The following is an 18,414-nucleotide window of genomic DNA, read 5'->3' on the forward strand; positions in this document are numbered from 1 at the left end:
TTTGCTTTGGGGACTGTGACATGTTCCTGGGATATGGGCTCCACGAGGTGCTCCATGGTCTAACCTCAGTTTACTTCCTGCTGTATCACCTGCTGGTCATCGGCTGTCCTCTACACTCTAATGGAACCCAACTTTTGCTGTTCTCCAAACAGTCTGTACTCTCTTGTACCTTACCCTTACATGTAAGGGTGCTACTTCCTCCACTTGGCGCCCTCTTTCTCCCACGGATATCTAACATTTACTGGGCCTGCATCCATTTTCCTTCCTCTGCTACCATTTCCCCCCCAGGTTTGAGTGGGCTTGACCCCTGTCTTTTCCTGGTTTCTGAATAGACCAAGTCACCCAGACCTGGCCAGTCATCCCATAAGAATCAGTCCTGAGATTTTGCTGGAAAGAGTCTTTCCACTGGGGTGGGTCGGGTAAAACTGCTAGTGGCCCACTTTGCCTCCCCTTGGGGCCAGCCTGGCTGGGAATGAAGCCAAAACATGAGAAATGAAAGACATGTTCTGAACAAGACCTCTGTTTTGGACGCAGCCACGCCTGAAACCTTCAATTACATGCACCAATAAACCCACCATTCTCTTGACTTAAACCACTCTGACTTAGGTTTCTGTCACTTGCGACCAAAAAGGCCTGACAGATGTACACACACTCCCCCATCTGGTCAGCTCTTTTGCATGTTTCCAGCACACCTCGGACTTCACTCACACCCCTTGTCATCGGCCCGGCCAGGTGATGTTAGCGGCATCTATTCGTCCCATCACTAAGCATGGGGTCTCAGTGCAAGGGTGGCAGGAAGCCATGGCTAGAGCCGAAACCCGGGTTTCCCACAGCGGCCGTGGCTTCCACTCTCTCACCAGCCCCAAACCACCCCCAGACTTTCCCAGAGACTCTCACCTCCGTCTTATTCCGAGAGAGCACACTGGAATCAATCGGCCCAAGGGACATGTTTGGCAGGACAAAGTTGAGCACTTTTGCAGCAAGGACCTAGGTGGGAAGTGGAAAACACGCGCTGTGAACACAAGTGAAATCTACACCCGGCTCTTCCCAAGTGACAGTTTACAGCAAATTAAGGAAAATGACACCCAAGCTGAACATCAGCCAGGTTCATTTCCAGAGACTGAGTGCTGAAGACCAAACACCCAATGACTCTTTATTCTGATTCAGAGAGGCACCAACTAGTCCTGGCTCGGATTCACCGTGGGTGAGCCGGCGACAGGCAGCCTTCGGCGGCTGGCGGCAGTCACACCAGGTCTATTTTTGCCTGCTCTGGATTCTGTGTGGTTGCCCTCCCTGCAATCGCTCACCGGGTGCAATTGTGAATTATTCGCAGGAGCTGCCTGGCCCGAGCTCTCGTACACAAGTCACTTCTCAAGGGCTGCTAAAAATACACCGCAGAAGCAGAGTCCCCTAGATCACCTGAGAAGGAAGCAGGATGGCTCTAAGTGTCTATTCTCATCAGAAAGAATCCTTCTAGTGACTTCCTTTCAACGCACAATAAAAATAGTTACTAGCCTGACTGTGGCAGAAGTTAAGAGACCCATATTTGCTTGCCAGCTCTGTCGCCTTGTGAACTCGGACAAAGGATTGCAACATCTGTGCTGGTTTGAAGCTGTTACGTACCCCAAAAATGGCCAGGTTCTTTTACTCCATTCCTGTGGGTGCAAATCTGTTGTAGGTGGGACCTTTTGGTTAGGTTATTTCAATTGAGATGTGACCCACCCAATTCAAGGGAGGTCTTAATCATTTTATTGGAGTCCTTTATGAGAGGATAAACACTCACACAGAAGCTAAAGATGAAAATAAGAGTCCACATAGAAAAGCCCCAGGGAAGCTAAGAGAGGACCCACAGAAATCACAGAGGAAGCCACTGAAGCCTGAAGCTGAAGCACCGAAACCCAGGAGAGAAGGAGCAGCAGATGCTGGCCTTCCCCTGTGACAGAGGAGCCCCAGCTCAGGGGTAACCAGTTTTCAGAGAAGGTACTGTCCTGTTGATGCCTTAATTGGGACATTTTCATGGCCTGAGAACTGTAAATTTGTCAGCTAATAAATCTCCATTGTAAAAGCCAACCCATTCCTGGCACATTGCATTAGCAAACCAAAACAACATCTCTGAGCCTCCATTTCCTTCTCTGCAAAACAGATATTCCCAGAGGACTCCCGAGAAGGGTAGATCAGACCATGTGTACAACAGTACCCGACACACAGTAGGTGCTTAATCCCCATTTGTTGAACCTGAACCTGACTCAGGTACAAGCGTCCCCTTCCCCCTGACTCTCTTTCTGGATCTCGTGTTTACCCAGGAAAAGAGAGAACCCGGATCTCACACTTCTGCCTTCAGAAAGAGGCTGTTTTCATTTCTGGAATGTGCATAGACACTTGCAGATGAAAGATGCTATTTCAAAAGTGAGCTGTGAAGCGCTGGAATTAGAATGCCCTCGCAGGTGGCGGGCAGCGAGTTCTCAGTGCATGTCAAGGACACAGGTCCCACAGCTAAGGAATCACATCCTGCCAGTATCCTGGCCACTCATATTTCCTGAGTGACAATATTTTTTAGGTGTGTTGGGCATGGTATTAGGTGCTCCGCCTTTTAATCTTTACGGAAGGTCCTGTGAGGTGGTGGCTCTTTACTGTCATTTAATGGGCATTAATGGAGGCTCAGGAGGACACTCAAGAGGAAGGGGCAGCAGACCTGAGGCTGAGGTTGTTTTTTCTTTTTATACTACCCACCTGTATTTATTCTCTCGCTCCATCCCTCTTCTCTGTATGAATGCATGGAGAGCTCAAGCCTTCCCTATTTATGATCAAAACCAACAGCCCCTACTATTCTCCATGCTGGCACTGCAGCTGAACTTTCCCTCACCTCCCTTTAGCTTCAGAGCTATAAAGGGCTCTGTTTCCTAGGCCTGTAACTATCGCAATGGGTCCTCAGACCACGGGGGCCTCAGGCAGAGACCAGTATCGGCTTTGCTATTAAAGGACTCAGGTGGGGGAACCTAGACTGGCATTCACGTCTTTAGCTCCTCGTTCTTCATATGACAATAATCAGTGATTCCTTTTTAATTCAAGGAGCCCCCACCCCCACCCTGACCCCTGCCTCTATGACTCTCGTGGGTCATTGCAATTTAACCTTGGAGTCCAGGTGAGCAGAGCTTGTTCATGCTGACTCAGTGTTGCCAACAGGCCAGGCCATAGGCCAAGCCCCGGGCACAGAAATAAAAGGAAATGCAACCCTGGGCCATGCTTTGAGTCCAACCACATTATCTGAAGCCTCGTAGGGGGCAGACGTGGCATGTTGGGTATATTCAAGAGTTGGGGTGGCATCTTGAACCAGCTCTGTGGACACACCCAGGAGAGGAAGGGCTCGGAATTCTAGGGCCTCTCACAGAGGACTTGGGGACATTTAGACATGCATGAAATATCTGTGACCTCTGGGAACTGCGAACTCCCCCGAACTCCCCTGAGAGCCTAAATTCAGGAGTTTGGGTCTGGGCTTTCAAAGGCTAAAAAAAAAATAAAACACAAGAAAATCTTCACCAGCCTACAGCCTCTGCTTGGCTCGGTGCATACAAAGGAGAGCTTGGGGCCAGCTTTCCCTCCAGGAACAGCTCTATCTTTCACCTTCTCAGGCAACAATGGTCCAAGGGCAGCAATGTTAAGGGAAAAAAACATTTTAGCATGCATTCCAACAATCTGATCTCCAGATTTCCAGCTGTTTCCCATGACTCTGGCCACCACTTCCAGAATGGACCTGGGGACCAACTCTGTGTAATCCTAGCACGCTCAGGAATCACACTGTGTGACAAGACAGCGTGCAGATTCCAGGCTCCCAGACATTGCAACCCCTGCAGACTGCCTGATTATCTCAAGGACACGGCTGCTTTCCCACAAGTGGGCTTCCTGCCCATCCCCCAGTGAGAGGCTCTGGGACAGATTGCCTCAGGACTCACCCCGGAAACCACAATGAAAGAAAGCCCACTCTTTTTCTTCTGCGCCCGCCACTGGTTTGCTCTTTTGCCAACGATTGATTTATTTTGGAGGCCCCACTACCTGATTCTTCAGTGACCTGGGCATAAGGCGCCGGTCAATCATCATGACGGGCCATTTGGGGAGTAACATGCTTACCTGCATCCTTGAATCCATGTTCCTGCAGCAGACACCTCCTTGGTTTTAAACCAAAGTGTTCAGTACCCAAAAGTGCCGGGACCTCTATGTCCAGGGCTACGGGAGGATGCTGACAGTTTAGGCTGCCGGCTCAACTACAATCAGAAAAGGCAATGCCGCAGTGCCAACCTGTTTTCCCCTGGTGTCTGAGGGTGGGGAGGGGAGAAGACGGATTCAAGGGGGAGATCTCCTTCCAGGAGGGAATTATAGGAAAAGACTTGTCTGTCCTCATCTCCAAGGTAGCTGGCTTTTCTTTCTCCATTGACATAGGAGCATCCTGCAGCTGAAGGAAGCGCTTAAGAAAACAGGGTCATAGGACAAATGAAAGAGAAGTGTTTGCTTTGCAAAATGAATACTGCAAGGGGGGTGGGCCCTTGGAGGGAATTAAAAAATTAATGGCAGCTGACTACCCTCCCCTCTCCTCCCCTTCCAGGTACCGTAAGCTGTGTTCCCGGTAAGGGCTCTGGCCCTCTCCAGCTGCTAAGCAGGAGGAGAAATGGCAAGAATGTACCATGCTTGGGGCTGGAGGTGGAAGGCACATGGGTCCACGGATGCATCCAGTCCCTGTTGCAGGGACAGCAGCTCTTCTCCTTCCTCTAAGGAAGCCGAGATCAGGTGGCTCAGGACGGGGCAAACTGTGGCTAAAAGAATTAAGACCAATCATGAAACTCTAGTAGTTGGCTGTTCAATTGAAATACTGGTGTCATAGCAACAAGAACCAACTGTTCAATGACAAATGTATCTGAGCCATTGCATCTCTCCAGGAATGCACTGTGCAGGGAATGCAGTATTTTTTCTTTTTCAGTGTCTTATAGGGTGGTGTAAGTTATCACCAAGGAGAGTGCATGAAGAGGGAAGAGGAGGAAACTAGGAAGGAGATTTTTTTTAAGTCCAGGGATTCATTTGACATGCCCCTTGGTTCCTGGTTTTCCCAGACAGCCCTTCATTGTCAATGTCCTGTTCCTGAAATCTAGGTAGCCTAGCCGGTGGAACCCTCTTCTCTGTTCTATCTCTCCCTGCTCAAAGCATGGCCCTTATCCAGCAGCACTGGGAGGATGTCTGATTTACTGGATCGATATTTGGATTTGGATGTGTGGTAAAGTTTGAGGGGCTGTCAGCCCTTGTATGTACCTTACAATCACCAAAGAAGCATCTCGAACATCTCTTCCCAGGCCCCAGCCTGGGAAATTCTCATCTGAGCAGGTGGTGTCCTGTTCTCAGTATCTCTTTTTCCTTTTTCTTTTCTTTCTTTTTTTTTTTAAAAGCTCCCAGGTGATTCCACTGTGAGGCAGATTCCAGAACCACCATGAGCAGGGAAGCACTCCTGACCTGTGCTGGCTGGAACTGAAGGTGTGGATGATGTTGGGCAAGCTGCTCAGGGACCGGACACTTGGCTTTTTAAGGAGTCACGATGGGGAATGTTTGGACATCCCCGACAGTCAGCTCTTTTTCTAAACCTGCAGGCTAAGTTCCACACCAAATCTCCAACATTACTCAACCGGACAGAGGCAGATCTTTTGATGACAACTATGTCGCGGCTTAAGAAGTAATAGGCGCTGAGCCTCCTTTGCACAAAAGACCCAAGAGAGAGAAGCGAGCCATGGAGCAGGGGCAGGATGCTTTGAATGGTTGCAAAAGATCTTCCCTTCCCCTGCTGTTTTACATTTTATTTTAAGGCTTGCTCATTTCATTAGCATGACATGGAGTAGAGGGAGAAAGGGTAGGATTGGAAAAGAAAGAACAAAGCATCATCAAGGCAATGAAGGAAGACAAGTAGAAGGTTGCGAAGAGGGGTTGTGAGGTCGTGCGATAAGGAGGGAGACAGGCCTGGCAAGCCCCTCACCCCAGAAAGAGCAAGTCTGTCAAGGTCAACCAGAAGACCTCTGCTGCTACCTGGTAATGACCCCTCTCTGCCTCTGCCACCAGCCCTGAGGCACCCACTTATGTATTTACAAAGGAAGTAGGTCGGATCCATTGGTGGTAGGAGGGAAGGAAGTGGCTCACCCATGAAAGAACTGGCATCTTAGAGACTACCATCGTCATCGCCCTTTCGACCAAGTCACTCAAGCTCCTTGGAGAATCCTGTGGGAGTGTGGAAAGAGCCCCAAATCCAACTCAGGAGAGGGTGGCCCCCAGACAGGCCACCCTTGAGGTGAAACAGCACCACCCCTGCCCATCATCGTGGCTCCGGCAGGCTAAATCAGATTTATGCAACCAAAGAGCTCCCAACATCGTCGACTCAATGGGGACCCAGGTCTTGTCATCTGAAAATAATCTGGAGACCAAGACATAGGCATGAGCACAGCTCACTGCACACGACCTTGGAAGAGGCAGGCGGTAAAGCATGGAAGTCAGACACATAGGCTCTAGAGTGAGGCAAACTTGGATTCAAGTTTTGGTCCTGAATTCTTGAGAAAGTTCAAGTCTCAGTTTCACCATCTATAGAATGGGGATAATAGAACCCAACTCCAAGGATTTCTGTGAAGGTTAAATGAACACTAATTCCTACAGAACTCATCTTTTTCTCCTTTCTGGATCCTGCCCCTGAGGAGAAGCTCAATAAACATTTGTCAGCTGACTGAACGAGTAAACAAACGAAAATGTCGCTCAGAGTAGAGACGTCAGGAAAAGTATATGATCTACAACAAAGGAAGTAGGTACAGCCAGAGCTCCAAATTATTTCTCCCGCATAGAGGACAACTGTCTCCACACATGAACCCGAGATGATGATGGGCAAGAGATGTGAGTTTGGCCATACATTCGCCATACACTCAAAGGCGTACTTTCAATTGTCAGAAGCTTCCATCACTTCAAATACGACAGATGTTCACAAATGCCTTTATTGATTGGAAAGGTTTTAATGGCCCTCTAAGATCATTTTTAAGCATCTGCCAGTGAAAGACTGGACATGAGAGAGGTAATTACAACTGCTGCCTTCCAAAGTGGTTTCAGCAAGTCCACTGTGCAAAGGGGACTTGGAATCCATGCCTTCTGTGGGGAAATCTCATGGGATGGCCACATCAGTGATGCATGAGGACAACTGGGGTCATGCCAGATTTTCTTGGGAGGGAGAGTACGCTTCAGGGCAGGCCTTTTGCCATAGTGCCTCAGAGGAGCAGGACTCTGGGGCCGAGCTGCCTTGTTCACTGCCGTATCCCAGTGCCAACAAGGTGAAGGACCCAGAGAAGGCAGTCACCAAAGATTTGCTGAATAAACAAAGCAAGTGCACGAAACTTGTTGGGAAGATGAGTCTTTCCTGGAACGTTTTTTTTTTTTTTTTTTTTTTTTTTTATGGTGCCCTACTCAACTTCAAGATTTGTTTTTTATTGACAGAACAAACCAAGATAGAAACACGAATGTTCTTAACGTATGAACATTCCATACATGGTGTCAATGGAATCAATGGCTCACAATATCATCCCATAGCTGTGTATTCATCACCGTGATCATTTCTTAGAACATCTGCATCACCCCAGAAAAAGAACTAAAAAGAAAAAAAATCTCATACATCCCATACCCCTTATCCCTCCTTTTCATTGACCACTAGTATTTCCACCTACCCAATATATTTTAACCTTTGTTCCCCCTATTTTTTTTCTATACCCCTTACCACTTCCTCTCATTGATCACTAGCATTGCAGTCTACTCAATTTACTTTAACATTTGTTCCCCCTATTATTTATTTATTTTTAATCCACAGTTTTTACTCATCTGTCCATACCATAGATAAAAACCTTCCTGGAATCTTAAGATTTCCCAAGTATCTAGAATCTGAACCCCTGGCTAGTAAACAGTGGGCACCTATAGGTGAGAGGGAAATTAGTTAAATTATGGCTCAGTGTTGCTGCCAAGTGGGCTAGTTCATGATCATGGCTAAGTCCCCAGGCTCCTGAGTTTAAATTTATCTGAAGTTCGAAAGAGTGACAATTCTTCACCCACACCCCCACCCCATTTCCTGCCTTCTCGTCCCTACCCCAGTTTGCCTCCACAAGGGCCTTCTGGATTCTAGTGATTAAAACAAGCCGGTAACAATCAGATGGGAAGTGGGGTAAAGTTAAGGGAAGCTGAACTTGGACACGTTGCAGGGTAAAAGGGAACAGCCTGCTGTGGTCACAGGCCTCAGCTGGCGCTTAAGGTTTGTGGAGCAAGACAGGAGGCATCATTTCCTTATCAGTAAATTGGGAAGGATTTGTCTCCACTTGCAGGGTGGTCTCAAAGATGGGATGATGCCATGTGTGTCCCACCCCTAGCCAGGCACTCGAGTCCCAGGGAGAAGGCCGCTCCCTTCTCCCCTCTCTGCACTCCTGGAATCTTCTGGGAAAGAATGAGCTTTCCCAGAAAGAAAGAATAAGCGGCCAAAATTTAATCTAACCAAATTGAATTGCATTTTTTGTTTCTCAATTTCTGCTGCTGTGATTTGCTTTGTGAAACCACGCACTTGGCACAGTGTTTGGGGGCCAAAAGCCTCTGTCCTCATTGTTTCTTCTCCAAGCTAAATATATCCCAGCTCATTAGAAAACAGACCATCTATGTAAGAACCAGATGTGTGGAAGATTTAGGCGGGTGGAGGACGTTCGGCCAGGGGAAAGGAGTAGATACGATCATCTTCCACATTCCTGTAAGTACTCAAAGGCTTGGGGACCTGCTGTTGCCCACTTTAGGGAACTCGGGATTGCTATACAGCCAACTGTTGGACAGTTTTATGAACAAGCCCTGGACAAGAAGTCATGAGAACCAGGATTTGACCTGCTGCTCACCTCCCCTTCTCTGCTGGGCCTTTCTCACCCATAAAACAGGAGGGAAGAGACAATCTGTAAGAATTATTCCCATCTTTGAGGTTTCTAAACATCACCAATTGGTTTACTCAAAGGTCGATCAGCAGGGAACCTTCCTTAACTAAACCACATCTTCCCCAGACGTGTGTGAGGCAACAAGCTCCAAGAGACACCGCTGAGCAAAACGACAAAACCAAAACCCTCCACCTTCCCAAAGACCAACCAACAAACCAACAAACCAACCAAAACCATTGTGTCTCTATTTTCCGTCGATGCAATGAACGAAATCTGGAAGGATAATCGAGAAGCTGGTAAATAGTGCCTGTCCATCCCCACCCTCCAGCTGGTGAAGGGAACTTTTCACTATACATCCTTTTTCCCCTTTTGAATTTTGAATCCAGTATTTCAAATTAAAGTAAAATTTAAAAAAAAAAAGATGTTAAGACTCTTTCAGGAAGATTGTCAGGCCAGACTAGACTATCAGTGGAGGAAACTGAGAAGTCCTGGGAATGGACTGAGCTCATGAACTGTAGACTCTGTCAGCCAAAACTGTCAAAGATTCATGAGCAGCAACAGATTTCAGGGTGGGGAGGATGTATTCTCAGAGGTCTGAGGGCAGAGGAAAACCTAATTTGTCTTGGTTAATAAGGTGAGACTTGTGCTCCCCCAGGGACAGCTGGCTCCTGATTTGACAAGGTGATCTATTAGCACAAGGCTTTGAAAGGTCATGTTGGTGGCCTTGCCCAGAAGTTACGCGTGGAGCCCCAGAGGATTCTGGGAAGAAATTTCGCTGGCTTTGCCTCCAGGCCCAGCCGCCAGCATCCCCCTCCCCCTGTTTTATCTGAATGGCCCCAGGGTCTCTGGCTTTTCATGTAAGGGAAAACATCTATTGCAGAAAATACCCGTTTTCTTCTACAGGGAAGCTTTCTAAGTGGAGAGTGGATTTAAAACCATCACACAAGCGTGGTCCTGGCAGGCCCTTGCACTCCCTCATTCCTTCTCAGTTTTCCATCCTAATGAACACGCGAGATGTGACCTGTTCCGAGGGTGATGCTAGGGGCTGTGTGAGGCAGTGAATGAAAAAGCACAGCACAGTCCTGGCACTCATGGAACATTCTAAATGTCCATAAATCAAAGCACACTGACTTAGAGGCAACTCCCCCAATCTTATTTACTCTACTTAGAGAGGAGCCCTGGAATGATTTCACTTTACATTATATAATCACAGCCATTATGGGGGAAGTGAAGGAAGCCAAGGCTCCTCTTGCACATTTACATGATTAAAAAGTAGCCTAACCCACAATTTTTCTGATAAATAAAATAAATAAAACAGACACACACACACACAAACAGAAGTAAACTTTCACGTGAGGGACCCTCGCAATTGAGGCAGGCTGGCTCTGGGGTGGTACTGCTGCCTGTACATCACCCCGAAAATAACTGAGAGTGAACTGACTTCAGTAAGTCAGTGGTGATACCTTTAAACAGAAGGGAATTCAAAGGAGGGATCCCTCTCTCTTTTTCAGCTGGTTAAATAAACAACTGTGCTCTGGTTAAACTCTCTGGTTACTGAACCCTGGCAATTCCACCTTTCTCTTTGGCCCAGGCCCCTCCACATTTCAAGTGGGTGTCTCTCTTAAACCTCACACCCCTCAGAAATGGGCCTATTTCGAAAAGCCGTCGATACTTCACCTACACAATTCAGCACGCTAGCAAAGTACACTTGGCTGCAGCCCCTCTGTCAGGGGTAGAAGGTTTTGTGTTTGTGTTCTACTTCTAGTTGTTAACTTGCCTGCTCACATGCCTTGTTAAAGGAGCTGAAAGCCGGGCACCAAAACTGTGCTCCATTCGCGTGTGCCACTGTGTAACATCATAACCAGAAAAACAAAATGAATGTGTCGGGCAGAACTGGAGGTGAAAGGGCTCAGGAAGGAGCAGCGTTACGTAGTTACAATGAATACAGACTATGTGGCAATTATGAAAAAGTGGCTTGCCAGAAATGCTATCTTCACGACCTAGAATTCATTCCATTTACTCTTCTTTCTTTTTTTCTTTTTCTGAGGTTGGCAAATATCTGATGAAAAACAGCTCAAGCCTTGCATTTGACTCCTTCACCAAGGAAGGCTACTTTCCTGGGTTAATAATATGTGGAACCTTTATTCCTTTTAAAGCCGAGCTATAAAGCACTCACAAACAGGAAGTCTCTTTTTTTGTCTTCTACAAAAAACAGACAAACCAACCAACCAAGAAATCTTCCCCCAACCCTCCTTCCCCGTCCCCCAAAAATGCATGTGACTTAAGAAATTTGAGAACCCCAATGGCAACCACATTTGAGATTTGTCCAGATCTTAACATAGGTTCTTGAATAGTCAAGGAAACTTTGGCCCCTTCGTCCCCAGATTCTGGCTATAAATGGATACTCAGCGGCCCCAGGGAACCTGGAGTTCCCCAGAACCAGATGGCCTTTTACCTTGAAAGTCGTTGCCGACTCAGGATTGGCGAGAACCAAAGGCGAAATGAGGATCATACCCGAGAAATGGCCTGGCCTCTCTGCGGCCGTGAGAATCGCGATGGCTCCTCCCTGCAAAAGCAAAACAGGCAGAGTCGCTGCGTTCCAGAAACCGCAGCACGGATGTGCAATGAACGCGATGAGGAAGATGCTCCCAAACTGCACTCCTGGCAGAAAGCCTTGAACAACCTCGGATGGAAACCATCAACTGCTGGATACACTCGATCTGCAATTATTTTATTACAAATTCCGCCCCCCCCCCCCGGGTTTTCCAACAGCAAGCGTTGCAGAGAGAGATACATAAGGTTCCTGTCGGTGGGCCGCGAGTTAAATAATAACACATTCCTGCTTCCTTGAAAACCCCAAACTGGCAGCCCTCCCCCACCCACAATTCATCCATTTCCTCAATTTTAATGTGTTTTTATCTTTTTCCCTTCAGTAACCTGATCATAAAAAAGAGGTTGTTAGATTTTTACCTGGTTCAGTAAAGAGTCCAGAAATTTAGGGTCTAAGAAAAAATACTTAGCGAAAGTGGACAATGCTGATGCTGGAAGGTAAGTTAAACCAAGGCTTGAAATCTCAGATGCTTCTCAAATGCTTACAGGGCTGCGTGGGAGATAGAAATGAAGGAAAGGAGCCAGACCACCATTAAAAGAGTTGGCATCTTATACATCCATGAAAATCTAAGTAGCTGCAAACACTGTCAGCCAGCCAGCTTTTCCGTCGGGACATTCCACCCCGGGGCTGCCAGTTGAAGGGCCCCCAGATTTAAAGATTACACTTAGCTGATTCTGAGACCTTGTTTTGTTTGTTTGTTTGCTTTGAATACATTTGAATCACTTTTTTATTTCCTATTTTTGGGGGCATGGGCAGGCTCCAGGAATCGAACCCAGGTCTCCAGCATGGCAGGCGTGAACTCTGCCACTGAGCCAGTGTTGCACTGCCCAGAATCACTTTTAGGGAACCATTTCCACAAGGGATCCTTTTAGCAAGGTCCTCACCTCCCATTGATAGGGAACAACTCTGCAACCGGGTTATGGTGCATTTCAGGGGATCTCACTAACTGATGATGAGAAGTGGCTCTCCAGGGACCACTTTAGCCTCCCAAGGAAATAGCCCCGAGAGCCCAAGGGGTTTAGGAAATGGAAAATAAAAAATAAAAAAGATCAGTTTCCCAGCAGGTCTGATGTGTCCTGAACCTTAAGGAGGAGTGAACAGCCCTGCTCTAGCCCCACTCTGGGTCCGTCTCCAGGCCTCTGAACCTGGCCTGTTTCCTAAGCACTGAAGTGCCTGGGAACTCACAGAGAGAGAGGTGCCAGGCCAGCTCCACGGAGGCAGGGCTCCCCTTGGCCATTGTGGTAGATAGGTCCAGTTGTCAACTTGGCCAGGTGAAGGTACCTAATTCTGTTGCTGTGAACATGAGCCAGTGGTACATGAACCTCATCTGTTGCTGATTATACCTGCAGTCGGCTAGGAGGCATGTCTGCTGCAATGAATGACATCTGACTTAATTGGCTGGTGCTTAAATGAGAGAGCTCAATGTAGCACAGCCCAAGCAGCTCAGCGTGCCTCATTTCAGTACTAGCAGCTCAGCCCAGGCCTTTGGAGATGCAGAAAGGAATCACCCTGGGGAAAGTTGTTGGAACCCAGAGACCTGAAGAGAAGGCTTTTGAATTGGGTCTTCTGTGGGGCACTTACCATGGAGTGGCCCAGGAGGAAGACGGGGAGCCCGGGGTACTTTTTCTGCACGGTGTCCACGTGCTGTAACGCATCCCTGATGAAAACATGGAAGTCAGATACTACCATCCTCTCCCCTTCGCTCTGTCCGTGGCCAACTGGGAGGGTATGGAAGACAAAGAGAGGACGTCAGAGTTACCAGGATGGTGACCGCACGCCCCAGCTTGGGTTTTATGTTGGTTTGTTTGTTGTTGTTTCTTTGGCATGGGCAGGCTCCAGGAATTGAACCTGGGTCTCTGGCTAGGTAGGCGAGAATTCTGCCTGCTGAGCCACCGTTGCACCGCCCCCCAGCTCAGTGGTTTCTTATCACTCCTGAGAGTTGGGATTTTTCTCTCTATTTTACAGATGAGGAAATTGGGGACACAGGGTGGTTAAGGCACTTGTCCGAGGTCACACAGCTAGGAAGTCATGAGCCAGGATGTATATACTGCAAAGCCATGATGCCTTCCTTGCAGCAGTCTCCAAGGAAGAAAGAAATGACAGGCACAGAGAGAGCCTTGGCATGCTGATTTTCTGCCAAGTGACTAAGAGTAAGACTAATGAGGCCTGGAATTTTCCTGGGTTCTCCCCGTTCCTTTATCCTCACAATTGTTTCCTAGTATTAGCATTTCACCAGGAAGAGTGCTGCATCCTGACAACCCTCACTTTATAGCTTTAGGCGAATGTGACAAACATAATAAAATAAAAAGTAAATATAACATGACAAAACGCAAAGTATAACAATATAAAATAGTCAAGTGTGTTTGCTGCAAACCTTCTCAGTTGCAATAAAACTAGGTCCTTTTGTCCCTCCTGGATTTGTGAAAATATATATGTGGCATATCTGTGCTGTGCATTTCCCCTTTGTTAATTTCTCAGCGTCCCTCCGCTTTTTTCCCTCTTTGAAGCACATCAGTCGCTATAGAAACAGGGAGCTGGCTGCTTCTTCCATATGCCGGCTGAAAGCAGCCAGTGTGATGGTTTTAAAACTGCAAAAAGAAAGAGCTCACAGAGAACTGGGACCCGCACAGCAAGAGCACCCCTGCCCAGAACCCTCCCTGCCGAGGTCTTGAAGTGTTATTCATTAAGCCTCATGCCACCTCAGGGAGGAAGCTATTACGATAATAATGTTCCATTTACACATAAAAAAAGAGTACAGGCTGGTTGTGGCTTGGAACTGATTGGCTGCCAGCACCTCAAACTCTGGGACTCTTTTTCTGACCACAAACTCCTATACTTCCAGCTGTCTTGCCCCTCCTGACTCCCCCCACCCATCTGGACCCTGAGCCCGTGATGCTCACCCATCGTCCCAGCTGACCAGCCCCACCTCGTCTCTCTGACAGCCCTACCCAGCTGCAGTACCACTCAGTGGTGCCTCGATTGCCTTGTCCCCTCAGACAACTGACCATGAACTGCTCTGGAATGGCCCCCATGAGCCATCTCTCTCCAGTCTGAGGCCCTGAGGGTTGGGCGGACATGAATGTCTAAACTGGACAACACTGGGGCCACTTAACAACCCATAACTTCTTCGCATCTACGTGGTCCCCAAACAGGCTCATCCCAGCATCTCTTCTAAATGTCTCCATTCACCCAAAGCCTGTAAACCTACCTCGTGACTCCAAGTGGATGATGCCAACCTTTTCTTCTGGAAACATGGGAACCACCCAAGATGACCCCCTTCAACCTGCCCCCACCACCTCGGAAGCATCCAACAGCCACAGCCCCTGCTTTTTTTTTTTGGCTGTGTTTTGAGGTTTTGTTTGTTTGTTTTTCGTTTCCTGTTAATCAAGGTGGACTCTTTCTGATTCAGTCACTCCTGGCCCAGCTCTTTCCTTCCACTTTCCTCCTCTCTACTGGCCCCATTCTTTTCCCTCCCCTTCCCAGCTCAAATTCTGCTCCGGGGGAAAAGTCATCCTTTATCCTCCAGCCTTCCCACCACTATCTTCTTTCTCCCTTCCCCCTTACTCTTTATTTAAATTATTTTATTATTTTCCTGAAACTTACATTGCGGTGACAAATGTATACACACATTTGTCATTTTAACTATTTTTAAGTGTCCAATTCAGCGCATTAGTTACAATTATAATGTTGTGCTACCATCACTACAGAAATCTTGTCCAAACCCCAAACAGAAACTTTGTATCCATTAAAGCAATAGCACCTTATTCTCCTCCGGCCTCTGATAACCTCTAATCTACTTTTTTATCTCCATGGATTTGTTTATTGTAGATATTTCATATAAGAGGAATTACACAATAGCTGTCCTTTCATGTCTAGTGACTTTAACTTAGCATCACGTTTTCAAGGTCCATTCATATTGCAGCCTGCACAGAACTCTGTTCCTTTTTATGGCTGAGTAATATTCCATCATAGCTGGACAGCCCACATTTTGTTAATCCTATATCTGTCAATGGACACTCAGGTTGTTGCCACCTTTTGGCTACTGTGAGTAATGCTAATCCACCCTCTCCACTCAGCTACTGGCCACATCTGGTGAATGGCCTTTACTTTCTTACACTGTAATGTGGTTCCCACAGAAATGGACTTCCTTGCTTCTCTTCTTACCTCTCTGACTCGTCTTTGCTGGCAGATTTTATCTGCCATTTATTCATCCATTCATTCATTTTAATTTTATAAACTGCATTTTGAAAAGGCTTCATTCACCTGGTTCAAAAATCAAAGTGATATAAAAAGGCATATATTAAGAAGTCCCTTTCCCATGTCCATTCCTGTCTCTCATGAAGTTCTTCTCTCAGCCTATCCTATCTCCTTCCAGTGTTTCTTTATAAGCAAATGCAAACATACGCCTTTAATTTTGCCCCTTGCTTAAATAGAAAGTCAGTTACAGTGCATTTTGCTTTTTTTCACTTGACAGTGCGTTCTGGAGATATTTCAACATCTGAAAGACAGCTCCTTCCTGGTTCCTTTCCTCTCCAACTTTATACGATGGACATGCAAAATATTGAAAGATTACTACAATAAACACTTGCACACCTACTGTCTTTATTCAACTGTTAATGTTTTATTTGCTTTACAAATATACACATTCATAAATAGAAAGATTGCTGAATGGTTTATATGTAAGTTGTAAATTTTAACAATTGGCAAAACTGGATAAAGGTTCTTTGTACCAGTTGCACTCTTTTCGCAAACTGGAAATTCTTTCCAACTAAAGAGTTATTTTGTGTGTGTGTGTGCAGGCACAGGGAATCGAACCCCGGTCTCCAGTAAGGCAGGCAGGCGCCAACTAAAAAGTTTTAAAAGAGTAAGTTATAACTCTCATGACACTTCACCCTAAATGCCTCAGTGTATGTTTCCTAAGAAAACGACATTCTTCTCGAAACTACAGTCCTATTTTCATACCTAAGGAAGTTAGCAATAGTTTCCTGATATTGTGTAATACTTATCCAAAATTCAAATTTCCCAATTGTCTACAAATATTTTATAGCTGGCTTTGTAGAAGCAGGATACAAAGTTCATACAATGCATTTGGTTGTTGGGTTTCTTCAGTCTCTTTTAATCTAGAATGCTCCCTTCACTTTTACTTTAAATAGGCCAGGCCAGTAAAATGTCCTATATTCTGACTCTGTTTGCTTCCCACATCCACACCCCACCCCCATGGTGCCATTTAGCTTGCTTCTATGTCCCCACTGATTGCTAGGCACTTCTTTGCTTTCTGGCCAAGTATTCCAGCCTCACCTTACATTCTCCCTGCCCCAGACCTGGAATTGAGCCCTTCTCCAAGGAGCCTCAGTTCTTTTTGGCATGGAATGTTGTTTAGAAACCAGGATTTAAATCTTGGGGGTACTTAGCACGAGTGGGGTGCCAAGGCTTCTACACCCTTCTAATAGGCAGAGTGAGGAAACTTATTTTTTAAACAGTTTTTTATGGTAAATACAGCATATATACAAAGCAAAGAAAGAAAAAAGCAGTAATTTTCAAAGCACATTTCAACAAGTAGTTATAGAACAAATTCCTACCATTCCATCATCTCAGATTTTTTTCTTCTAGCTGCTCCAAAACACTGGAGGCTAGAAGGAATATTAATGTAGTAATCCAGCAGCCACTCTCATTTGTTAATTCCCATTTTCTCTGTTATACCTCCACCTCCTTTACCTGTCCTAATCTATAAGGATTGGTAGGCAATGCCTGTTCTGACTTTTTCGTGTTGAGAAGGGGTGTCCACACTAACAGATAAGGGGATACGATTAATTGATAATCTTGGAGAGGCTGGTCCCTCCAGGTTTCAGGATTTACCTGACCCAGGAACCCTCTGGGAATTATATGTTCACAGAAGGCAAACCGAGTGCATGAAACTTTTATAGAATTTCAGTTCAAGCCCTTGGTGTTATTAAGAGTTAACAGGAGTGATGTTGGTTGGGGTTTAACAAACCATGGCAATTAGCACTATCAACGGAAGCTTGCAGAAGACCAGCCTCCAGAATAAACTCTTGACTCTAATTGACCTCTCTTGGCCACTGAGGCCTTATTTTATTACACCTCTTTTCCCCATTTCGGTCAGGAAGGCGTTGTCATCCTATGGTGCAAGGGACAGACACACCACTGAGATTCACACCCCATGTTGTCATGGAGACATTCATCCCTGAATGGCTTGTGCCACGTAGTGGGGAGCAAGGAAACTTATCTTTTAAAAAATCACCCTCAAGGCAAGATGCAGCTTTTTTCCCCCCTCATATCCCCAAAGCATGTTGCGTCTTCATCACACATGAGTAGAATTAGAGTTCTTCTCTCCATCTCTGTTCTGGCACCACTGACCCCCCACACACACACACACACACACAGACTAAGGGCTCTACAGCCAGGGTGACAGCAACTCTGATTGGTGGGGAGAGGCTCCCCCTGGGCTGTTGGGGCTTCTAAGGTTGAGACTGACTGGACTTGGGAGAAATGAGTGCTGGGAGCGATTAGTGATGCCTGCCCTGGGCACGGGAGGAGTTTCTACACGTGAGTCTTCTGGCCCATATTTGCTAGTGCTGTTCTCGAGAGCAAGGATAATATTTTATTCATCTGTATATTCCCTAGGACCCCTTGCACAGACCTGGCAGAGGGTCGGCGCTTGATAATTATTTGTTCAAATGGATCGAAGGCAACATTTCTATAACTGCCACTTGCCAAAGAGATTCAACACCCTCACCGCAGCCACAGCTGACGTGAATTCCCTTTCCCATCATGTACACTGAGTCTACTAAGCAATAATTCTGCATGTGCAGTTAAAATTTTTCTTTTCCT

General features: G+C 46.6%; 1 protein-coding gene across 7 annotated transcripts in view; it reads right to left on the minus strand.

Annotated features, from left to right (window-relative positions):
* The window catches only part of MGLL (monoglyceride lipase), a 175,734-nt gene that overhangs the window by 22,475 nt on the left and 134,845 nt on the right, over window positions 1–18,414 (minus strand). For 6 of the 7 annotated variants that reach the window (XM_077116333.1, XM_077116339.1, XM_077116337.1 and 3 more), the window contains 4 exons: window positions 13,147–13,283; window positions 11,410–11,520; window positions 6,169–6,246; window positions 898–987 (listed from right to left, as the gene is read on the minus strand). In XM_077116333.1, coding sequence (XP_076972448.1) covers window positions 898–987; window positions 6,169–6,246; window positions 11,410–11,520; window positions 13,147–13,283 — 416 coding nt within the window. The remainder of the gene's footprint in view (window positions 1–897; window positions 988–6,168; window positions 6,247–11,409; window positions 11,521–13,146; window positions 13,284–18,414) is intronic. The other variant, XM_077116336.1, reaches the window with a different exon arrangement.

Source organism: Tamandua tetradactyla, chromosome 9, assembly GCF_023851605.1.
Source record: "Tamandua tetradactyla isolate mTamTet1 chromosome 9, mTamTet1.pri, whole genome shotgun sequence".
Classification (NCBI taxonomy): Eukaryota; Metazoa; Chordata; class Mammalia; order Pilosa; family Myrmecophagidae; genus Tamandua; species Tamandua tetradactyla.